Source organism: Hippocampus guttulatus, chromosome 21 (genome assembly GCF_054856545.1).
Source record: "Hippocampus guttulatus isolate MCC_2025c chromosome 21, RoL_Hgut_1.0, whole genome shotgun sequence".
In the NCBI taxonomy this organism is placed as follows: domain Eukaryota; kingdom Metazoa; phylum Chordata; class Actinopteri; order Syngnathiformes; family Syngnathidae; genus Hippocampus; species Hippocampus guttulatus.
The window spans coordinates 8,238,093-8,261,450 of record NC_141281.1 but is presented as its reverse complement, the minus strand read 5'-3'; the positions used below and the strand labels follow the sequence as shown (position 1 = coordinate 8,261,450).

The 23,358-nt window shown below is 48.6% G+C and overlaps 3 protein-coding genes across 9 annotated transcripts; 2 read left to right on the top strand and 1 right to left on the bottom strand.

The window, feature by feature from the left end:
* Positions 1–429: 429 nt before the first annotated feature.
* Positions 430–6,797, bottom strand: LOC147186991 (CD276 antigen-like). 5 transcript variants are annotated; one of them, XM_086101359.1, is made up of 8 exons: positions 6,655–6,797; positions 5,114–5,284; positions 2,732–3,028; positions 2,289–2,573; positions 1,878–2,204; positions 1,629–1,736; positions 1,493–1,555; positions 430–616 (listed from the first exon to the last, which is right to left on the bottom strand). In XM_086101359.1, exons 2-8 carry the CDS (start codon positions 5,217–5,219, stop codon positions 546–548), a joined length of 1,257 nt encoding a protein of 418 aa, XP_085957485.1. In that variant the 5' UTR covers positions 5,220–5,284; positions 6,655–6,797; the 3' UTR covers positions 430–545. The 5 variants fall into 5 exon arrangements, with proteins under 5 accessions (XP_085957485.1, XP_085957487.1, XP_085957486.1 ...); XM_086101361.1 differs by lacking the exon at positions 6,655–6,797 and adding an exon at positions 6,526–6,604; XM_086101360.1 differs by lacking the exon at positions 6,655–6,797 and adding an exon at positions 5,466–6,425.
* On the top strand, positions 2,001–14,706 carry LOC147186990 (gamma-aminobutyric acid receptor subunit rho-3-like). Of its 3 annotated transcripts, none has more exons than XM_086101364.1 (12): positions 2,001–2,148; positions 4,263–4,364; positions 7,515–8,028; positions 8,533–8,645; positions 11,504–11,571; positions 11,833–12,017; positions 12,157–12,239; positions 12,321–12,458; positions 12,970–13,122; positions 13,692–13,753; positions 13,861–13,992; positions 14,071–14,706. In XM_086101364.1, the coding sequence occupies exons 3-12, from the start codon at positions 7,892–7,894 to the stop codon at positions 14,371–14,373; spliced, it is 1,374 nt and encodes a 457-aa protein (XP_085957490.1). In that variant the 5' UTR covers positions 2,001–2,148; positions 4,263–4,364; positions 7,515–7,891; the 3' UTR covers positions 14,374–14,706. The 3 variants fall into 3 exon arrangements, with proteins under 3 accessions (XP_085957490.1, XP_085957488.1, XP_085957491.1); XM_086101362.1 differs by having other exon boundaries at positions 11,794–12,017; XM_086101365.1 differs by having other exon boundaries at positions 11,794–12,017; positions 13,692–13,772; positions 14,071–14,244.
* A 708-nt stretch (positions 14,707–15,414) lies between these two features.
* LOC147186989 (uncharacterized) lies at positions 15,415–23,004 on the top strand. Its single transcript, XM_086101356.1, has 13 exons — positions 15,415–18,592; positions 18,679–18,799; positions 18,909–19,013; positions 19,089–19,137; positions 19,818–19,954; positions 20,023–20,128; positions 20,219–20,327; positions 20,652–20,867; positions 20,934–21,010; positions 21,158–21,343; positions 21,450–21,519; positions 21,605–21,736; positions 21,800–23,004. Exons 1-13 carry the CDS (start codon positions 16,094–16,096, stop codon positions 21,896–21,898), a joined length of 3,906 nt encoding a protein of 1,301 aa, XP_085957482.1. The 5' UTR covers positions 15,415–16,093; the 3' UTR covers positions 21,899–23,004.
* Positions 23,005–23,358: the final 354 nt, after the last annotated feature.

Below are 23,358 nucleotides of genomic sequence, written 5' to 3'. Positions count from 1 at the left end.
AAAGCACATCTGGATTGCATTTTCTCTCTCCAGGGAGCTGAACGCCCAAATTCAGGAGGCTTGTTTTTGATCCAAGAAAGTTTCCCAGGAAATCCACTTCTATGCCTTTCTGTCCCACTTCCAGTCTCTCTGTCGCAACCTGCTGATGACACTCCAAGCTCAATGGACGCCGTCTCCCTCTGAAAACCTCGCCAGAGTGTCATCGGCGGCGAACAGAGACGCTGGAAGAGTGCCAGAAAAGCGAAGACGTGATCATCAAACACCCACGCTGAATTTTGCCCTTCGGCCGACAGCTATCCAAAAAGGTATGGAAACATTTAACAGTTTCACACGGGCTTTCAAAAGTTGACCAAAGGTCCGATAAGGTTCACCTTTCAAGCCCATAGTGCATTTTAGGTTGATCCATAAATTTAAAATGAAAGTCCAATATATCTCAATAATATGTTTTTTTTTGTGAGGAGTTACTAGACATCACATCATACAAAATGTCTTGACACTATAGACACGTAGGACAGCGTGTTCATGTGTGCGTGTCCGTGGTGGGGTCAGGAGAGGCCCGGCTGTCCGTTTTTGTCTCCAGCGGGACGACGGATGTTCTCACCTTCGCCCTCCACATCTGAAAAGGCCACAAAATACTGTAAGCAATTTGAGAGAAATATCATCTCACACAAATAGTGAATTCCCCAGATGTGGTAAAGCAGTAAATACAGTCATGTAGTTTTCATGCGGTTTAATGCATATGAATTAAATTCTTCAAGGGCAAAATCATATCAACATGAAATGTTTTTAATGAGTTGTATTCACGTTAAAAAAAATTTTTTAGCAGCATTGATTGTGCTAATTTGAACTCATGGGAAAAAAAATGTTCTTACAAATGTATGGTGACAGAGGAGTGCCATCTAGTGTGGATAGGTGGTTCAGAATATGAATGTACAACATACAAATATGGTCTGCATGCACATCGAATGTGATTTTCCTTGCACTAAATTTAATCCCACAAGGACTAATTGACATAAACAGGAAGATAAAATGGATCAAAATGATTTTGTACTTTATGTCAAGTGCAGTTCGTTGTAATTTATTGTGCCTAACCTGCCAGAAAAAAATCTGGGTTGATATTATATTAATATATACTGTATTATATATTATATTTTTATTTATAAAATGTGTTTTTTTAATCGAGAAATTTAATTGGAATTTATTTTGCTCATTTGAATCCCTCAAAGGGAAATGTAACAAATTCCAAACGTCTGAATTACTTTATTGCTTCATATAATAACAAAGTATTTTTGATACTGATTTAAATTCAATGGTCAATGATTCAAATTATTGTTGGAAAAAAAAAGACAAAAAGCAACTTTTTTCCTTCCCCGTAGGTATTTTTCGGGTTCTTGTTGCAAGTCGGACTCTGCCAGGAAAACACAATGGCGCCACCTCGTGTTCATGAGTGAGTATTTCCATCTGACACATTTTCCTATCTCTTCTGCCGTACCTCTGACCGAATTCAACTCAGTCTCCTCCTCGGGGTAACGGGATGAAGATTTCGCCGCGTTTCCTGAGACACACACCCAAACGGAGATTGTGAATGTCTCATCCACACGCTTCCACCAAGCCTGCCGTGGTCTCACCTCGGAGCCTCAAGTAGACCAACATGGCCGTCAGTGCCAGCACCGTCACAGCAACCACCAGGCCGACGATCCACCAGTAAGACGTCTGCGGTGAGGTGCTTCGATTGGCTACGCGTGAAAACACACACACACAACACTTATTATGTTTCTGGGTTAGTTTACCCCAACTAGCTCTTGTCATGAGCCCGTTTTGTTTAGTATACATTCAGGCAGACTGCAAACATGATGTTGATGTAACCTTCTGCTCACCAGTGGTGAAGTTGATGGCGACGTCGGAGCGCTCCGTGTGCGTATTGTACGGCATGGAGAAGATGCAGCTGTAGGTTCCCTGGTGCTGGGTGTGCTCGGGGTCCATCAGGCGCAGCGAGCCGTCTCCGAACGGGACCCTGAAGCCGTCCAGTTCTACGTGGTGCTCCCAGGCGGGCGCCGCGGTGCTGTGCCCCGAGCGGCTGTCATAAGTCAGGATGTGCGCCGGGTCCTCGCCCTTGGAGAAGCTCCAGTGGAGGATGGGGCTGTTCAGGTACGGCGGGGCGAAACACGGGATGGTCAAATCCCGACCCTCATTTCCTGTTATTGCTGTCGGGGGAACATAATTGGAACACAGATATTTCGAGACCCCGGAAAAGGTTCTCATTCCGCTCTTAACGTCGACGCTCTTACTCCTCTCCCGCAATGACGACGTCCACGTGGGCCCCCCGTAGGAGGTGGTGACTTTGCAAATGTAGATAAGGTCCGGCTGGCTTTTTAGAACCTTCAGTCTGCTGTCGGCCGTGTACAGACCACGCTTGTCAGCCAGCATGCGGGTGATCGGCCGCAGGTCCTCGAAAGTGGGCGGTTCCGTGGCCCAGGTGACCCGGGGCGGTGGGAACACATCTCGCACGGTGCACTTCATCTCCTCGTAACCGCTCAGCCGCGAAAGCTCCAGGGAAAGGCCATGGATGAGCGCTACACTTACGGACAAGAGTCAAAATAGCATGAGGGAAAAAAAAGTCAGGAACTGGAAATCATTAAGTCGTGAAGAGTCAAAAATCGGTTTGGTATAAGATTGCCGCTCTACTCTGTCGCTCAACAATTGGTTGTCCTAAAGCGGTCGTGAAACGTACCCTCCACCTTCAAGACGACCTTGGCGCTGTGTTCCCCCTCGGACGTGCGTACGTGACACCGGTACATGCCGCGGTCCTTTAGACCAACCTCCCTGAGGACCAGGGTGGCGTTGCCCCCCGCGATCATGGGCGGGAACATGGTGGCCCGCCCGGCCAGCGCTTGACTCTCGCCGTGCGTCTCGCCAAAGCTGAACATTACCACGTCCCGCCGGAACCAGCGCACGCTTTGGTTGGGGGCGGGGGTGAACATGCACGGCAGGTGGCACTCCTCTGACACCAAGCATGTGACTGTTTCATCTGGAACGGGAAGAGGAGGATATCAAAAGTCTGCACACCCTCTGTTTAAAATGCCATTTTTCCATCTTTAATGTCCACCCACACAACCTGCACAAGAGGTTTTTAGTGAGGGGAAGTCAAAATAAACAATACAGCTGAGGAAGGCGTTGTGTTCAGAATTAACCAATTAGATTTGAACTCATCTTCAATGGAACTCGGCACATACCTGCCAATGTATAAAAAGTGCCTCAAATTAACCCCAAATAAAGTTCAGGTGTTCAAGAACACCTGAACACCTTTTTTTTTTCAATGTAAGGTTCAGCTGGATACTTTAGCCACTTTTAGCAGAAATCCAGCCTGAAAGCAGATTACAGCTGCAGTGTCTCTCTCTGTCCGCTAGAGGGAGACAGAGCGTACACCCAATTGAGGGCACAGTATTAAACGGTGTCCATATAAAGAGACAATAAAACGAGAATGTAAAGGGGAAAAAATGTTTTAAAAGGTCTATAATGTGAGGGAATTTCGGAATCGACCAAGCAAGTCTTTTGAAAAAGTCGAGATACTATGCGTGTTACACTGATTTGGAAACCATGCTGACGTATTTAAGTGGGTGTCACTTCCGCTTCGGCTCTTTGTGACAGGCCATGATGTGGGTTGTTCATCACATCAAAAGAGGAAGCGCAGCGCATTTTTGAGACTTTCTACTTTGAATTCTATTCGGCAAGCGCAGGCATCAGAGGCGCACAAATGACTCCTGCAGGAGCACGTGATGTGTGTTTTTGTCGCCCCCGAGGCTCTGAATTGAGGCGCCGAGTCTCCCGGCCTGGCATGACTTTTCCTCGAGCATTTGCCTGCTCCCTCGCAAAGCAGACGGGAACGGACGTTCCCGCAATTCTTTGTCTGAATTGCAGCACAGACAGTAGCACTTGGCTGACTCACCGCGCAGATTAGCAAAGCCCCGAAAACTCCTTGATATGCTCATCTGTTCCTCAGAAACAGAGTTAAAGAGAAGGGGGTTGTCAAAAATTTGGGATTCAATGGAGAACATTTTGAATCGCGATCGTAAACATCACGAGGAGTTTAAAAAGTTGTCTATTGTCGACAGAAAAATCTCAATAATTTAGTGTTCAACAAATTGGTCATATTAATCAATTGTGCATTTTTTGAACACCCTGTAAATGTATTGGAACACACAAAAAATGAGCGCATAAAATGTATAGAAAACCCTGTAAATATTGTCATATCTGTATTTTAGACATGAGCCTTTAAGAGGCGTGGCCTGGTCAGGTGCCGCGCAACGTCGGCGAGGCTTCGTGTGATCTCCGGTGTGTGAGCGGGGGCCAACAGCAGCTACCATGTGAGTCTTCTCATTGTCTGGCTGCTCTCCTTTCCCAGTATGTACACAGTAATTTTTTTTTTAATCACGGAAAAGTGATGCACTGTATATTGTTGAAAAATAGAGCTTTTGTTTCTGGAAAAAAAACTTTTAAAAAATGACTTAATGCATTAGTCAAAGCTAGTGAGGGGTAATTTAGAACGTTAGTCCTCCTGTATGAAGAAATACAGTTTTTATATTACAAATTTTATGCCCCCCCCCCCCCCACACTCCCCTTTCAGGCATTCGAATAATTTAAGACCCACCGCAGTAGAGGAAACAAATCCAATCGTGTCCCATCAGACTTGCAATTAGTCTGGAGCGGAGTTGAACGGTCAGCAAAGACCCCCGCAGCACATTTTTTGCCCCGCCGCTTCGTCCCTGCTGACTTGTCTTGACAGGCCAAAGCTGCCTCATTGTGACAAGCTTAATTCCAGTAAGACCGCCTTCGATTCAGAAGCTTAAAAACTGCTTTGCTTACTCGGCAAATTATTTTTGTTTCTGGCATTTCAAAATTGGCTACATTAAAAAAAAAGAAAAAAGATCCATTCTCCGGTTTCCTTTAAGCATGCCTTTCAGATGTACGAAATCGTGTCCTGGTTTTCAATTGCTTTTTGTCAATCAGACCCTATCTGTTCTAGCCAGATACGTGATCCGATTTTCCTCTCAAAGCGAACCCTCCCGGGGTTTTTGCCGGTTCGTTGCGGGACAAAGACGTGTTTGTTTCTCACCTGGCGTCTTGTCGTGTGTGGCGGCGGTGGCAGTCGCGCTGATCCGGAGCAGGAAGCAGGCCCAGATGCAAATAAATGCCGACATGGTTCGAGGCCGTAGAATCATGCAGCCTTCAGTCCATGCTCTCCGCTGTGTCGCCGTGCTGCTTCCTCGCAGGTTTTTCTTTGGATCTGTGCGGTTTTGCGGCCCATGCGCACACATAAGAAAAAGAAAAAGGCATAATGACAGAGCACTTCTGGCTGATGTGGACACAGGAAGACGGAGAACGTGACAGAGCATGTGCTGTTGTTTCGGGAGAATCCAGGTTTTGATCCCCCGGTAGGATTTTGCTTCAACCTCCCTTTTCATCACCTCAAAGTCGAGAATCAAAAGCGAGTTATGTCCTTCCGGAGAATGTTTTTTTTTCTTCTTTTCCTTCTTCCTTTGACACCCGTCGCGCTTTCTTTGGCATTTCTTGGCATCTCTTTATCTCCGCTGACGACCTGATGAGTGACGCGATAGAGCGCAAGAGCTCGTCACGCTCCGACGCAAAGCCAGATGAAGCGCGCTAATCCACAGTCGATAAACGCGCGTCGATTCAAAACAAAACATCAACACACACACACAAAAAGTAAAGCTGCTGCCGACACGATCGGGAGCCGCTCGCGGCTCTTCAAATAACGACATCGGCACATCGTGCCTCAGGCGTCTCTTGACTGCCGCGACGGACAAAACGCAACAGTCGGCCGATCATTGGAATCAATGACTAGCCGCAGGTTAAAACCCGATCCCTTCCACGAGTCCAGCCGGCGCATGATATTAATAACCGCTTTATTATTAAACCACTTTATCAGCACCGTTTGTTACACTCTGACCACCGTCTGTGTGCTTGATCGCAAAAAAAAAAAAAAAAAAGCAACGCATAACTTCTCGGATGAAAGAGGGAAAGAAGTCAAATAAAATGCTCCGATGAATTTCGCAGCGTCACTATTCCCGAGATTCTTTTGGTATATTGATGTGTGAGAGGAGTAAGACGTAAGAAAGTCCGGTCAGGTCGTGAGACAGCAGTTTGTCAGGAGTGAGTCGAGGAGAGGCGCGAGATCGCCGAAATCATTTCAGGAATGGGATGTCAACCGCTTTGAGAATGTGAGATGAGTGAGGCATCGCGACACTCCTGATAAGAGTGAGATCAGAAAGTCTGAGAATGTGTGAGAGGAGGCAGAGACGTCTGAGATTGGCGAAAGGAGTGAGACGCCTAAACTTGAAGTGATGAGCGAGGCATGAGTGTGCGAGCGAAGCGAGATGCCACAAAGTGCGAGTTAGGATGTCTTCAGAAATATCCGAGAGAGGAGTGAGACGAAAGAAGCCAGACTTTTCAAACTCTGAGAGTATTGAGAGATCAAAAGCACCACGGCAAACCTGAGATCAGTACCTCTGAGATGTGTGAAATGTTGGAGGTGCAAGAGGCGACGTGAGAAGAACAGAAGATTGGGTCCCGATTAGACACGCGTGATGAATGGCGAGAGAGGAGCCAGATGTGAGGAAGTCGGGGAGCACTTACGCTGACTTGAGGCGAAAGAGGAAGAGTTGAGCGAGTGAGTGAGAGAGCCCCGCGAGCGCCCGAGCTTGACTGGATCAACAGGTTATTTAGAGAATAGACACTCGCGCACGCCCTCTCACACAGTCCACCGCACACTCGGTCTCTCTCACCGTGGGCGGAGCTTGCCTGGACACGCGCACGCACGCGCGCACAGACAACCCGTTTGCCGAAATGTCAGAGGGGTTTGTTTTCAAAGGGCAGCTTGCATGTTGCGCCAAAATTCACTTTTGTTCCCTCAAGGTTGATTCCGTTTTCTCATTCACAAATCCCTTTTCGTGCACACAATCAAAAGCACCGGGAAAATAATCCATCCATTGATTTGATTGAATACAGTGAACGCAAAGACGAGGCTGTGGCCCCGTGAAAGGAAGCCCCTCCCGTCACTTCAACATAGTTCCTTTTTCAAAACGATGTTTCAAAATGCCGCCAAAGCGAAATGGTTACATTGGACGTAGCCTGAAGGCAAAACAGCACATTTTAGCTTTTGGCACGCAACCAAGTTTGTGTGTGTGTGTTGGATTATGACTTTCCAGGAGTGTAATTTGTGGTGTGAGATGAGGCTGGATCAGGCGCAATTTGTCTGGATTAGCGTGACGACTTTATTGTTTGATTGCAGTCGTCATGTTTCTGAATTGTTTTGTCGCCTCTCCGCACACACACACACACACACGCTCACAGAGAGAGACGCTCTTCTTTGCGTGTGTGCACACGCACGCATAAAAATTGAAGGTGCAATCCCAACAGGTGCCTTATTTTTCACGGAGCTGCGTGAAAATCACGATTAGCGCTCTGTGTGTGTGTGCGTGTGTGTGTGTTTGTAGGTTAAAGAAAGATTGCTGTCCGCGCATAAGAGGATTAGCGTGGAATTAGTGTCATTCCTCTATCGCCGGGAGAAATGGATTCATATCGATTTTAATCAGAGAGAGAGAGAGAACAATACACGGATGAAGCAGGCGGCAGGCAGACGGAGGACGACCGACGAGCGCCCGGGAGGCAAACCGCCCGGCGATGAAGAAGAGGGACCACTTCCCGAGATGCTTCTGCAAGCGTTGGCCACCCTCCGCCAGATGATTGACGTCAGCGTCCGCCGTTAGTGAGGCCGACTGGAGCGCAGAAGAGGTGGAGGCGTCTTTGGAGGAGGCGGGGTGGGGCGGGCGGAGGTTGTCGGCCGCTGAGGGTTGGGGTGATGCTGTGAAAGATGAAGGTCGACGTACTGACCTGCCTGACCGTGGCCGTCGCCAGCCTGGTCGCCATGGTGACCGGTGGCCGCAGCTCCGGACGCAGGAGGCACAAGGAGGTCTTCCTCGGGGAAAACAGCAAGTTCAAGTTTGGAGGGTGAGGGATGCGCGCACACACACACACACACACACACACACACAGATGCAGGGTTCGATTACGGCTCCGGCCTCCCCGTGTGGAGTTTGCCTGCTCTCCCCCCCTGTGCCTGCGTGGGTTTTCTGCGGGTACTCCAATTTCCTCCCACATGCCAAAAACATGCACGGCAGGTCAATGAAACACTCAAAATTGTCCTTAGGTGTCAGTGTGAGTGCAATCGGTGCCCTGCGATTGGCTGGCAACCAGTTCAGGGTGTCCCCCCGCGTCCTAGGTTCCTGCTCACCCGCGACCCTCGTGGGGATCAGCGGATTACAAAATGGATGCCTGGATGGGTGTACAACCTCGGCCAGTCACTAAATACAGCAAGCAAAAGCCTAAATTGGCAACAAGGCCACGTCATTCGTGATTTTGTAATCTGATCTAATCTGATGTGCTACGGGACTGGGGGGCACGTTCGAGGAATTTTTGTGCTCACGCCGCGCGTGTGTGTTTTTCTTTGGCTAGACGCATCGACTACAAACTGAAGAAGCAGGACAGCACCAAAACTCTGCTGATCAAAACCGAACAGCTGCTGAGAATCGAGGAGCACGACTTCGCCATGAGGCCCGGCTTTGGAGGTCTCACGCACACACTCACACGCACACACACACTTTTTTCATTCAGAACATGAAAAAGAGGCAGAGAAGGCCCCCAACTATTCTAAGATCTGATCATGACGCTCGACCCGATGATGTGATGAAGGGCACTGGGGCGATTCAACCAATCCCAAATCACTCAACAAATGACCCAGATACCACAAGTGTGCGCGCACTCACTCCCGACAGGATTGTGTGTGTCCTTGCGTGTGTGTTATTGTAATACAACGAGCGTGTGCTGCTATTATGTGAGTTGGGAGGAGTGGGGGGGGGGGGGTCATGTGCCATAATCTGGATTATATTCCCGGTCAGATGGAACCGGAACAGATGGAAACAAAGTATTGTCTGAAATGTCCCATGCACGACAATATGCACAATGACGTGAAGGCGTCTCGGGGGGAGGGGGGGGGGGATCTTTCCAAAACAAACAAACAAAGATGTTCTAAAACACACACACACACACACAAATATACTGTTTGTTTATCGCGTACTCTGTTTTCTGCGTGAGCGTTTCCGCGTCCTTTCGCCTAATTGTAGTGTTTGTGCGCACGTGTGTTTGCGTTCCAGCGTGTGCACGCATGCCACAGAAAACAAAATGAGCCCTCCGTTCTGTCCCGGGGACACTCGGTTCTCGCAAGCACACATTCTCTCTCGCGTAACAAATCACTGTCACTTGAGGTGCTGTCAGGTCAAACCCTTAAGGCCTCGGGAGAGTTGAACTTTGAAATGGAAACGCACACACACACACACACACCGTACACTACTTTGATGGCGTTGTGTGTTGAGTCAGTATGGATTGTGTAGGAGTGAGACTCCGCCTCATATTTACTCCCACCGTCTTTTCCTGCCCGCCCTGATGCAAACTTCTTCCAAATGTCTCTTAGTCACCAAAAGAAAATCCAGTGAGATGGTCAGACCGTTTCGGATTGATGGACGCTAGTCGGTCCGCCGTCGTTGTGCTTGCGCAGCAATTCCAGCGCATGATTACTGACATGCATGTACAGTATGACGTTGGTGCTTTACGAGCGTAGCGTGTCTTCGTGGAATTTAGTTGCTGGTTTGGGGCCGCTCTTGATGATAATTGCCGTACAGACTCCCGTGATTATGTTCCCTTTTTGTCCTGTCCTCTCATTTGCACTCAAATGTCTCAGCGGGGTTGCTTTGCCACTGCACAGCTTGTCGCGCCGCACGATGGTAATGCTGCCTGAATTGTGAAGTTACTTTGGTTTTGCTTTTTATTTATTTATTTTTTTAGGCAAGTGAAGGTCAGCCGCGACAGTTTTTTCTGTCCAATGCCGAACATTTCAATTAATTGACCCATTAATTTAAACAGCAATTGAATGAATAAAAGATCGTATTTTTTTGCCTCTTAAACAGTGACAATATTAAAGATACTCATGACTGGAAGAACATTTTTACAATAATGGTCCTTGCGTATTATTATTTTTTTTTTACCACAAGTAAAATGAATTTTCATAAAAGGCCGCAGATTTTTACTGATTTTACAACAGCTAATATTGGCCAAATAATCATTTTACCGTCACGAAATGGTATTGCCATTCACGCAGAAGACGTTTTAACACTTCTTATTGTTGAGTCTCGTCGGAGTTCGTTTTCGCTTCACGCGACGGAGTTGACGGAGAGGTCGCGGCCGGCATCCGTCAAGGTATCGTGATTGACCAGATCCCATCGCTTACCCATCCATCATCCTCCTCTTCGTCCTCCTCCTCATCATTACCACCATTCTTGTCCGTCGTCGAGCGAAAGTCACGTGTTCGTGACCATACGTCATTCGTACCGTGACCGACGGACATGTTTGTGAGCGCAAGTTCTCGCTTGCAATCTCGTATGTGGTCATGCGATACAGGCGTTCACTCGACATTCATCATCCCGTCAAGCGACCGATAACTGAAGCACTGTCGGCAATGACATTCCCCTTTTTTAATTTTGACTTATTTGTACACGAAAACCGACAACACTGTCATACTGGTGCAGATACCTTTTTAGTGTGATTAAAAAAAAAAAAAGCTCTGATACTAACACATCAATACCACTTTCGCAGCATGACATAACTGCCACTCCAGGTGCTTCAATGTCAGCCTGGGGAGGGTTGGAATTTCAGAGAAGCATCTCAAGCGCACGCATCACCGGCATTGGGGCGTGACGTGGGAAAAGAGTGCATGAGTCACCCGCCCGCTCACTTTTTTTTTTATTCCCCACCCCGGCATCGGTTGTCGTGGCGACGGCCTCTGCGGGAGCTTTACCGAGCTTCATTAGATAAAGTGTTTATTGAGCTGCTGTCGTGCTGACGCTCAGGTGGAATTAACACACTCTCTGGCACACAATGGAACACGCGCACACACACACACACACACACATAACCCCAAGCAGATCGAGGTCAGTGAGCAACCCAAACCGCAGTTTATCACAGACAGCCCGCAGACGTGGTTTAAAAAAAGAAAAAAAAAAGCCTGGTCATTGCAACGTTGTTGTTTCATGACTGAACATTTCCCAGTCGCCAACATTTGGCGCACCTCCGTGGATGTGGTTTAAAAAAAAAAAAAGCTCACTGCAACATTGTTGTTTCATGACAAAACATTCGCGACCGCAACAGCCCCGATGACAAGCACCGTAACAAACGTGTCATGGGGATTTTCGCCATGACGACACATTTACTTCCTGGTGGCAGCAGCAGATGGCTGCGCCTTTTGACAAGGCAATTTGGAAAACAGTACAAATGTCAGTTTTCAAAATGTTGTGAGGGATGCTACGTCTGGCTAAAGTTGAAAAAAAAAAATTCGGTAGAGGTCCTGATAGCGTTGAAACTTTGTGACTGGCAGGAGCGGCCATCCCCGTGGGCATCGACGTGCAGGTGGAGAGCATTGACAGCATCTCCGAAGTCAACATGGTGAGTCAGTTTCAATTATTATTATTATTGTTTCATTATTAATGTTCCATCATGTAGACACCTGCACTGATTTTAAAGGGAATGCAGTAGTTTCCACTCCCACAACGGCGCAAACGGCCAATTCCTAACTGTGCCCGTGTATGAAAATACCAAACGTAGAAAAGTAGAACACACTTGCGATCGACTAAAGTGGCGCCGGCGCTCACACGGACGTGTCCGCAGGACTTCACCATGACCTTGTACCTGCGTCACTATTGGAAGGACGAGCGTCTGGCATTCCCGTCGCACAACAACCAGAGCAGGACGTTCGACTCGCGGTTGGTCAAGAAGATCTGGGTGCCAGATGTCTTCTTTGCGCACTCCAAGCGTTCCTTTATCCACGATACCACCATGGAGAACATCATGCTACGCGTGTACCCCGACGGGAACATCCTCTACAGCGTCAGGTGGGCCGCCAAGATGCTCTCGGAAGAAAACCTTGACTTGCTGCTGCCAGCTCGCCATGGCAACATGAGCAGAAAGGTCAATCTGGGACAAGATGGATGCCGCATGTCTGGCTGCTGAAGAGCTTTGTGTTGCTTTCAGGGTGACCGTCACGTCTCTTTGCTCCATGGACTTCAGCAGCTTCCCTCTGGACACGCAGAACTGCTCGTTGGAACTGGAGAGCTGTGAGGCACACACACACACACACACGCGCAGTTGATCGCGGTACAAATATAACGGATTGACAGGGAATATTTTGTCCTCAGACGCGTACAACGAGAATGATCTGATGCTCTACTGGAAAAACGGCAACGACTCCCTGAGGACGGATGAGATTGTTTTGTCTCAGTTCTTCATTGAGCACTTCCACCCGTCCAGTGGCTTGGCCTTCTACAGCAGCACAGGTATGTGGCAGTGCGGAGTAAAGTTTTTCCATATCCTTGATGTCCAGCTTCATTTCCGTGTACTAGTATACACTTGTCCTCACTAATGAGACAATTCAGCAACAATAGTCGGAACGATTGTTGCACAACCACAGCGCCGATAAAAAGTGAAACGCTCCAATATCATGAAAGCCTACTCGAACAGCTGAAGTTTATTTGGGGTTGCTCAGAGACGGACGGGTGTGTGCTGACTTCCGTTTAACATGCGTTTCAATGTGGTTACATTGCTATTTTTTTTTAGCTTTTTTAAACTTTTACTTTCATTGTTTTAGGATTAGTTTTAGTTTTCTTCGAATATAGGAGGGTGTGCACACTTGTGCAACCACATACTTTCAGTTGCATGCGATTTTTTTTCAATTGCGTTGTACAGGTTATGGTTGACCATCACAGTGGGAAAAGTTTTGAAATCACAACAACTCGGCATTTCAATATCGTGCGTGCGCATTTGTGTATTTGTGTGCGCGTGTGTCAGGTTGGTACAACCGGCTGCTCATCAACTTCATCCTGCGGCGGCACATCTTCTTCTTCATGCTGCAGACGTACTTCCCCACCATGCTGATGGTGGTCCTGTCCTGGGTCTCCTTCTGGATCGACCGCAGAGCCGTACCGGCCCGCGTCTCTCTGGGTGCGCACGCAAACATACACGCACACGCATGTCGGCGACTGAGGCCCCCCTCCCCGGCGCAACATTTGATCTTGAAAACAAACAAATGAAGGAAGTCAAGTAATTACAAATAGTTTTTAATTGAATCAATTTTAAGGAGAAAAAGGATACGTTGATGTCACTAATGCAGCGAAAAATTGTGAACCTTTGTGCGTCAACGATGATGATGTCACATTGTCTGATTTAAAAAGAAAATAGCTTATCGTATTTGCTTTGTTGGATTTTTAAAAAAATTATTAAATATTCAACAATCATTTTATAAAATAAAATGTAAATGCGCTGTTTGTGTAAAATGTTTTAATTATTTTTGATTTGAATACTTACAATAAATTTATCCATAAAAGGAATGAAAATACATATTTAAAAATGAATGAATAAAGATATTTTCACCAACCAATTTTCAGAGAGAAAAAAAAAACATCCGAATGAAGTGCAAGCGAAATATCTGATTGAATCGTGCTGCGATGTGACCCGATACTTTTGACCATCCCACACGCACGTTCTCAACTTCCCATGTCCCCCCCCTGCAGGTATGACCACCGTGCTCACCATGTCCACCATCATCACAGGAGTGTCCTCCTCCATGCCTCAGGTACCACCTGCCTTCACCAGCTGAGTACTCACACGGGCGACTTAAGTACAAGTACTCATGCTTGCGCGAAAAAGAAAGACGTACTGATTGATCTGCGTCACTCGCAGGTGTCGTACGTGAAGGCAGTGGACATCTACCTGTGGACCAGCTTCCTCTTTGTTTTCCTGTCTGTCATCGAGTACGCGGCGGTGAACTACTGCACCACCCTGGAGGAGATGAGGAAAATGAGGAGGGGGAAGGTGAGCAAAAAAAAAAAAGAGGAAGCAGCTCCCTGGAGTGGACAAGCGTTGCCTCATTTGCTTTTGGTGTCCTCCCAGCTGCCGTCCACCTTCAACGCTAGCCAGGCCATGGCCTTTGACGGCTGCTTCCACGACAACGATATGGAGCTGACGCCGTTCCCCCGTGCGGCCCAGGGGCTGGCCTCCGAGCCCCCGGCGAACGCGTCGCCCCAGCGCGACCCGCGGCCCTCGGAGGGGACGCGCCTCCGCCGGCAGCGGTCCGTGCGCGAGAACGTGGACCTCTTGGTCAGCAACAGCTACATGATCGACTCGTACTCCCGCCTGGCCTTCCCGCTGTCCTATCTCCTCTTCAACACCATCTACTGGAGCCTCTATTCCTGAGACTCCAGTCGGCTGATATGAGCCCTTTTCCAAATATTCACAATCGCTGATTAACGTTCTTTCTTACTTTAAAACAGCAAATACTGTTCATCGTTGGAGTCACTCAGAGTGATTGTTTGCAGTCATCACTTCATGGTAAAGGAAATAATGGAGTCAAAGACTCATTTCAACGTCTACGACTTCTTTCTGAAGACGGCTCTTCTCTTCCGTTTTTTTTTTTAACTGTACTGTATATTAATTTCGTCAGCTACAGGTCATCTTCAATTGCAAGAAATTGCACGGCAAACCTTTTGGATGGTTGCATTCATTGATCAAAAATGTCATTTCACCCTCCTCAAGATTTTGTCTTTTTATTATATTCTTTATTTTTAAAAAAAAACACACATACAAGGCGTTGAGTCGACTTGAATCTTTTTGATCTACTTTGCGTCTGTCACGTAAAGCAGGAAGTGCGCTGTTGCCATAGCTACTCTAGACCATTACTGCATAGCTGCAACAAAAAAGCCAAAATGGCGCGAGGATCACACGCGCCCTACGTCAGTTTTGGACGCTGAGCTCACCGAGCACAACTTTCAGTGAGTCCCCGTTTGTACAATTGATCTGCTGTACTATTTTCCTTCTTTGACAACACATGAAATTAATTGAAGTTTAAATTTGAGTTAATGTACATTGTGTTTAGCGAACGCAACAACTTTAGCTCGTGGCTCTCGTTAGCACGCTTACTTGCAAGCCCGCTAGCTAGGCTAACCAGCTAGGCTAAGAGGTTGAGCGGGTGAGCTTTTGAGTTGGAAATGTGTTTTTGTACAAGTGATTCAGCGAAATTTGGCTTCACATTATATATAGTAATGTATAAAGAATATTATATAGTAAAGAATAGTTCACTAACCTTTGATTTTGTATGCATTTTGAGTATGTATAGCATCGATGGTATGAGATTTTAAGCAATTGGCACATTGGACGTACAATGTACTTTGAAGTATAAGGGGCAAATATTGGCGGAGAAAAAAAAACAAACTTGATTCGACACATACACAGGCTCATGTTGCGCTATGAGCTGCGGAGGTGACACTATGTTTGAACTGTCGTCCAAATGGACTGCATGATGAACGACAGATATCTTTACTGATTTTGATCGCGTTTAGTGCACAGTCCTCAATTGCAGGACGTGATCAGGAAAAAGTTCACGCCACCGCGGGGAAACTTCAGGATGAGCATAAAATGCAAGATAACTTTAACAGCTGAACTTCATTTGACCTCTAAACGTTTTGCTCACGTGACCTTTCAGGGGGTAACTTTTATCCTATAGTCCCGTAGAAGGAATAATGTACATGTTTCGGCAGGGAGGGGCCAAAAGCGGCCAGGGCCGAGTTGTTGTAAGTGAAAGAGAAAGAAACAGCGGGAGAGCACAAGAGTTCAATAGTGGGATGAGTGGGAGGGGGGAGTCGCGCACTGTGATTGGGGGCCACTGGACCATGTGCTGACCCGACTCACTGAAGCCTCTAAGGGGCACACATACGCACACACTCAGTCACACACGGTGTTGTGTTGAGTGGCAGCGACATATGAACCCCTTCACATGCGCTATTCCTGGTAAGGGAGGGGGTTCGGGGAGTGAGGCCGGTGGGGAGTAGAAGCTCTTGTCTTTCCGCATGTGAGTAAGCCTATGCGAGGACCTTCTCATTTCCGCGTGTTCTTTCGTTGAATTGTACCCTGTGGCAGGATGGGCTGCTGCTTCAGTAAGGAGGCCGGGCCAGACCGGAACAGCGAGAAAAGCAGCTTACTGCACACCCCTCAACGGGACCGCATCCATAACGGCGTGGAACAAGTGAGGCACCAGGCCGTGGCCGTGGCTCAACATGTTTCTCTGGATGAAGAAGAAGATTCTGAACCGGCCCGCGCGGAAGCTCGTCCAGGACTCGATTACCAAGCGCGGACGGTCGTCAGTGAGAAGACTGTCCAAGCTCCGAGCTCTCACAAGGAGGAGCGAGCTATTCTTATCCCGGTCGGCGCGAGCGTTATCCCGGACTCATCGGCAGGCGTGACCCTCTCCCGCTCGCGCAACTGTGAGCCGGCCCCCTATATGGAGGTGCTCTCCCAGAGTCTGACCCGACAAAACATTGTGGCAAACGCTACACGCCGAGCCCAGTGGTTCACTCAAAACCTTGAGGGTCAGAAGCTCCCCCACCCAGAAGATTACCGGTCCGGTTCCAGTGGAACAAAGGGCGACAGTTGTGCCAAGGTGCCACGTGACCTGACGTTGTCATCTGTCTCGCATCAGGATCGGGTTTCCCTCATAGGTGAGGACTGTATTGTCACAACAACACTGGGTCAGGACTTCCAAACGAGGACTCGGAGGTTCTACAGCATCTGCTCCATCGACACAAACGACCTTGACCACGACGACCAAAGCCAGACCCGAGAATCTGGAACATGTGCTGGTTCCAGCCCGTCACAGACAACCTCGCCTCTGCTCAACCAGCCCTTGAACTCAGCACCACTGACCGGCGCTTCAGGAATAATTCCAGAACTTCAAATCGACCCGCACATGCCGAGAGGAATTCCTGAAGGCAACGAGCCTTCAAAAGCAGAAGGTGACCAGCCGATGCTGACCGAGCAGAGCGCGTCTTCAATCCAGACCTCGAAGGAAATTCAACTCGATCACATCCGGCGTTCACAACCGGCTAGTGAAAGTCCCAAAGAAGCACGTTCCTTTCCGGAACCTGACGTCACAGAGCAACAAAGCGATGAAGAAGATCAAAGTTCAATCCTGAGAGAAGATGGTGTCCCCGCAAATAAAAGCCAGGAAGACAAGGTCATCCACCAAAACGCAACTCTCACACAACTGACCTCCCTCCCACTCTTCTTAACCAGCGTGGTCGAGTTGAAAACTCCCGGACTGGATGATGAAGACAACTCGTGCGACCAGACAACGCTCGCGGAGGAGGAGCCCTCGATGAGCCCCACCTCAAAGGAAACGCCCGCCGTCTTCCGGGAAAACCAAGTCGACCGCGTCCAACGTTCACAGCCAACTATTGATAGTCCCAAAGACTTCCACTCCAGTCCAGAACCTGACATCACAGAGCCGCAAATTGAAGGCGAAGATAAATGTTCATCGCGGAGAGAAGACGATGTCCCTGAGAGGGGAGGTGTCGAATGTCTTGGACTCACCGATGAAGAAGACTCGTGTGACGGGATGACACTTCGGGAGCAGAGTGCGTCTTCAGAGCTTCAAACGTGGCGGGAAAAAACCGCCACCTTCCGGGAGAACCACCTCGACCGCGTCCAGCATTCGCAACAGGCTGGTGAAAATCTCAAAGAAGTCCCTCGTTCCCGTCTGAGCTGCGGTCCAGAATCGAATGTCACGGAGCAGCACGACGAGGGCCAAGAAGATGCTCCCGAGCGTACAAATGAAGAAGACGAACTCATCCACAGCAACCTGACACGCGCGCAAGTGTCCTTTCCCGGCGTCCTCTCAACTTCACCCCGACAGTGCGGAAATGGAGAAGGCACAGAGCGAGATAATGAAGACATGAGAGCCAAAGGCAGTTTGGCTGCATTCTCCGAGCGCGACGCAAGATCTCACGAGTCGGATTCCGAAGCGGTGCAGACGAATCTAAATTGTCTTGGTTCGAGGTTCTCTTCGGTCCAGAAGATAAGCGGGAACCGCCTGGAATCTTCACGGGAAGAGTGTGAGGATGAGGTAGAGACGGCAGAGCGTCCGAGCGATCCTCCAGAACTGACAAACGGATCTCCGCGGGATGAAGAGGAAACGGTCCCCTTGTCTCAGGAGGACCATCCGAAAACTCCGCCGTGTGCTTCTTCCGACGCCGAAATGGTCAACGTGTGCCGTCCAGATGAGATTTCACGTCATCTGCGGGACCTCGGCCTCCAGGTGGAGTTCGACCAGCTGGACCTTCACGCTCTGACGCCATCTTACGAGATCCACTTCCTGGGTCAAGAGGCGCCGGGCGAGGAGGGCGAGAGCGGCATGCGGGACTTGGTGTCGGAGCTGCTCGGAGGGGACGCCGACGCCTCGGTGCGCCACGTGGTCCACCGGACCTACATCGGGCCCGCCGTAGAGGACCGCTGCCAGGCATGGGTCCAGGGGGCGCCGCAGAGTCCGGATGAGATGGTCGCAGAGCTGCAGCAGCCCAGCGCGGTTCTGCTGGGAGGAGCGTTCCCGTGCGAGTGGGCCTGGCACACAGGCTGCCCCGAGGAAGTAAGTGTTGCGCCTTCTCCTTTTGGGCTTTTGTCACGATGCCGCGCGACGTGGACGTCGAAGACGCTCGTTTGTGCCGCTTTCAGCCGCTCGGATCGTCGCAGACCCTCAACCCTGACGCTGAGGCGTGGACCGGATCCAACTACAACCTTCCGCAAGCTCGACAGCCTTGGCTGCAGCTTCCCGACGAGCGGGTGGACCCGCAAAGTGAGCTTCTTCTTTTTTTTTTTTTCCCTTCTTTTATCAAATGTAACAGAGTTTATTTTGGATTGAATTCATTTCGGTGGCGCCGACGTGTTGCACGGTTGGCGCGAAGGCCACGCGCTGCACACGGAGCGAGCCGACATCGGCGTGGGCGTGACTGAGGTTGAAGACCAACCCAAAGCAACCGAAAACCACATCCTACCAGAACCAGACTCAGGTAACCCCCCACCACCATGCTGCACCCTTGTCTGTGCAGGTCCACTTTGCGCTCACGGCTTTTTTGTCCTTTCAGGTGAGCTAATGGAGCAGCTGAGGTCTACGCTGGACTGTTGTCTGAGTAGGTGAGAACGTTTGTCTTCGATGAGACACAAAGCAGTCATCGTGTGAGATTTCTTTTTTTTTTTGTGATCGGCACTGAGCACCGATCGACATATGCCGATCACGTACTTTTCCCCGGAAATCGGCAACCGATCGTGATGTGAGCGTCACTAAGTCCACAGTGTCTGGAAAGAAAGAAAGACTACTTTGATAGCAGGGGAAATCCGAAAATGCAAAATGAAGTACAGTCAAACCTCGGTTTTCAAACGTCTCGGTTCGGTTTTCGACCAAAAATTTGGAGTTTTTTATGCCTCGGATGACGAACGAATTTCGGTTCTCGGACAAACTGAGCCGACTTGAATGCACCATTTGACTCCTCTCGCCTTCCTTACGCGAGAAAGCGTCGCTTCCTCGTTGTTGCTTTCCATTGTGAGCGGACGTGTTCAGTAAACATTTTTATTTGAAAAAGAGCGTGGTTTCGGTTTTCGAACAGCCTTCTGGAACGGATTATGGACGAAAACCGAGATTTGACTATAATCCCATTTTCATTAGCTTTGTCTCGACGCAAAGGGGAAAAATATCAAATCGAAAATGTAATTTTATTTTCAGGCACAGGGGGCCCAGGCCTAAGAGACTCAAATTTCCGCACTTCGAATTAAGTCAATGTTCGGATGTTTGCACCACTTCCTGTGTTTCTTACCAGGGACTACCTGGCCAGTGACTTGTACCTCCAGTCGCGGATGGATGACGACCAATACGTTCCCATCGCGGCGCTGGCCGGCCTCCACGCCATCAAATGTCTCGGTGCCGATTTGCAGCTCGTCACAGACGTCGTTAAAAGTCAGTGCCGGTGACGTAGGCTAATCCTTCTCAACGTGGGCCACTCAGACCATCTCGTCGCTCCTCAGCTGTGCCGCAGGTCCAGATGTCACCTTGCGGGCACAAAGTGCGAGCCAACCACATCCGATATGTCCTCATCCTGCGGGAGATCCCCAGCAGTACCCCTCGCGAGGAAAGACCTGCCCGACTCCTCTTCATCCTCACCCTCGTCCGAACCCCCCCGCCATCCCCCCTTTCCTAAAAATGCCGATTTCTTCCGCAGGAGGTGGAAGCGCTCTTCAGTGACAAGAAGCTGCCCAAGTTCCTGAGCTGCGAGGTTGTGAGCGGCGACTACTGGTTCGTCACCTTCGGATCTGAGGCCGACGCCTACCAGGTGATTGACAGCTGTCACCACATGGCGAGTTTGTGGCTGATCATGCGAGAAGATTCCATGTAGGGCGGGACAAAACAGGATGCAAAATGGAAGCAAACTCTCATGACTCAAGTGTCTTATGTTGTACCTTTTTGGCGATGTTTTAATTGTACTTATAGTGCTAAATGTGACAGCTGGATTAAATACGGGTCCGAATTATTTTTTTTCTTGGACCAAAAATGAAAACTGAGTTACAGGCCGTCCAAATAAAATGTCATGAGTCGATAAAGGCTATTAATGGCCCGCGTCCTGATTAAACGTGCCACTTTTTGTGCATGTCCTCAGGCCTACGTGTACCTGCGAGAGGAAGTTCGGCTTTTCCAGGGGAAGCCCATCAAGGTGAGGATGAAAGCCAAATCAACAACCCCCACGTCCCACATACCTGGAAACGGCTTTTGCCCCAACGTGGCGCCGTCTTATTTGCCCCCGGACGCTTACCAGCAGCTTTACGATTTCACCTACCCCGTGTGGTCTGATTCCGGATACTCCGACGGCCCTGAGGTGAGTCGCCTCGGGAAGCTTTCCTCCTCTTTCTCGTCACACCAACTGAGAACTTTTTGTCCGTAGCCACTTGAGCTCAGCGGCGCCCTGAATGGCTTGCAAGCGTCCCCTTACTTCCAACACCACGTCGCGCGCAGAAAAAGGTACATCGCAAGAAAAAGTCACGCTTCTTTCCATACACTCGACGTCGTTAACTCCATTCACTCCCAAAGACGTTTTGAAACGTCTTTTCGGACTTGGTCCCGAATTGGCTGGTACTGAATGAGTTAATTGCGGTCGCTGTCACTCAGGAATGGCGCCAGGACATCGGGCTGGTATCAAATCAGTCATCAAAAGAATTCTGACGACCTGGTGGGGAAATCCTCGGTGGAAATGTCCACCGCCTCGAGGCCGGCTCAAGGGTGGTCCCATTCAAGAGGCAACAGGCCTCGTCACAGCAGATGCTACGATAGGCTGACCCGGGGGGACGGAGGAAGGTAAAAATAAAATAAAATAAAAATGAAGCGGAATATAAAACGCAGCAGTGAATTACTTTTTGCGGAGGGTGTGGAGTGAGCATGACGTCACCGCCCTGATCTGCAGGTCTGTAAATGACGATCAGAGAAGGAGAAAGAAGCTGTGGGCTGCTCTCAAGACAGCTGGCGTGCATCATGTAAGTTCGATCGGACTCTTTTTTTTTTTTTTTTTTTTTCTGGCTTGGTTTGCGATTGGAACTTTGACAGCGTGCGTCTGTCTAGACAAAACCGGCAACTCCTCGCCAGTCATCACCCATCCAGCTCGGAGCCTCCGACTTTCCTCCCCTCGGCGTGGAGAAGACGCCCGAACCGGCTCAACCTTTGACCACCAATGCCGACGACATCGCTCATGAGGTAAAACATATCAATCAAAGGTGGATTATTGGCCAATCGTGACACCGATTTGTGATTGAGCAGGCAACCCAGAAGCTGAGCTACGCTGCCATCTGCCAGAAATCTTCATCTGGTAGGCCCGCACCTCCCGTTGAAGAGAAGTTGATTTTGGAAAACACTTGAGGTGGAATGTCAACGTGCACCTGGTGGACTTCCTCGTGCACCGGTGACTGTTTTCACATCTGTTCCTTTTCTCGTTGCTAGTTTGTGTTTCCTTCTCACTCACATTTTGTGACGGGTGAGATTTTCCACAAATCACGATCATGTTTTGTTTTTCTGCATGCGTTTCATCACTTTTAATTTCATTGAACCTTCCAAGCTTTCTGGTGGCCATTTTTTTTCTTCTAACATGAGTTTGAATGTGATTGGTTAATTCTGAGCACAGGTACACTCCCATTTATGAGGGTGCGCACACTTTGGCAACTAAATTATCTCAGTTGCTTATTTTACATTTTCTTTCCCCTCTCTTGACTTGACTTGACTTGACTCTCAGAAATATATTTTTTTCACTGAAAGCATTACTGCCTGACTGTATGCACAAGCAAAATTGCCAAGGCTGGATGGTCACGTGTTTTGTTTTTATTTGTGATATCTGACTGTTCCATCGAGGTAAACATTTGAGTCCTCAACAAAAGCACCGATTCCTCAGTTTACTTGATTTGTTTTGACTGCCGAGTTCCCTTTTGTTCCTGATTTTACGTGTGAACCAGGTACGTTGTCTGTTTGTAAATTGTATATAATACTGAGAAATATTAAACAAGTGCCTTTTCGATGATAAAATGTGTGGCTTATCCGTGCTGCTGGTAATAGGTAAAAAAAATAGTTTTTATGTGGGTCAAAACAGGATCGCTGCAGTATGATTGGTGGCCAGTAGAGGGCAGGTGAGTTCCACCACAAGAATGATCAGGAATGACAACGTAAACAACCATCTGTCATGCAAAACATCAGGAATATTACACATTGGGAGCTTGAGACGTATGCATTTTCTAACTATATTAAAAACTGTTCCCAGGTGTCCTCGCAACATTTGGTCCAAATCCCTCAAGGATCACGAATGATCGTTTTTCCAGAATATTTATTGCAATGGTCCGATTTAACGTTAGTTTGAAAAGCAGGCCGCCTGCTTTCCTCCTTGTGCGATTGGCGAGCACCCCAGGCAATCATCACAACAACCTCAAACACAAACAGGCTCGTGACCCGCCCAAAATTTCACGGCCCAATCTAGTCGTTCATCAGATGCCAACACTGTTATCTCACTTCAAGCTATCATCCAGCATTTCATCACGAAGCCACTACATTACATTGCTCGATTGATTGCTTTATTTAAGCGCAGAGTTAATGTTAAAACTGTGCAACTGTGTTACATGGGTTAAAAATTGTAGATGAAACGCACTTCTTTGGAATTAAAAGCTTTTTTTTATTGTGGATCGTGTTTGTGGTATAAACGGAGAGCGAATAATTAATTCTGGTGGCACTTGGCTCTAAAAAGTTTCAAAACCTCTGTAGTCTGTCCACATGGCGATATCCACGTCACTGTTGACTAGGTGTGGTTGTCTGCAGCGCCCCCTGGCGGTGGCGAGCGA

Excerpts from the sequence above, each read along its gene's own strand:
- LOC147186991 (XM_086101357.1), bottom strand. The coding sequence starts at position 5,462 with ATGAAAAGGGAGGTTGAAGCAAAATCCTACCGGGGGATCAAAACCTGG. Across the intron at positions 2,574-2,731 it reads GGTCGTCTTGAAGGTGGAGG|CGCTCATCCATGGCCTTTCC; the intron begins GTACGTTTCACG and ends CCGTAAGTGTAG. Across the intron at positions 617-1,492 it reads TGAGTTGAATTCGGTCAGAG|ATGTGGAGGGCGAAGGTGAG; the intron begins GTACGGCAGAAG and ends TGGCCTTTTCAG.
- LOC147186990 (XM_086101362.1), top strand. The coding sequence starts at position 7,892 with ATGAAGGTCGACGTACTGACCTGCCTGACCGTGGCCGTCGCCAGCCTG. Across the intron at positions 8,029-8,532 it reads AGCAAGTTCAAGTTTGGAGG|ACGCATCGACTACAAACTGA; the intron begins GTGAGGGATGCG and ends TTCTTTGGCTAG. Across the intron at positions 8,646-11,503 it reads CATGAGGCCCGGCTTTGGAG|GAGCGGCCATCCCCGTGGGC; the intron begins GTCTCACGCACA and ends TGTGACTGGCAG.
- LOC147186989 (XM_086101356.1), top strand. The coding sequence starts at position 16,094 with ATGGGCTGCTGCTTCAGTAAGGAGGCCGGGCCAGACCGGAACAGCGAG. Across the intron at positions 19,955-20,022 it reads CGTCACAGACGTCGTTAAAA|CTGTGCCGCAGGTCCAGATG; the intron begins GTCAGTGCCGGT and ends GTCGCTCCTCAG. Across the intron at positions 21,737-21,799 it reads CCGACGACATCGCTCATGAG|GCAACCCAGAAGCTGAGCTA; the intron begins GTAAAACATATC and ends GTGATTGAGCAG.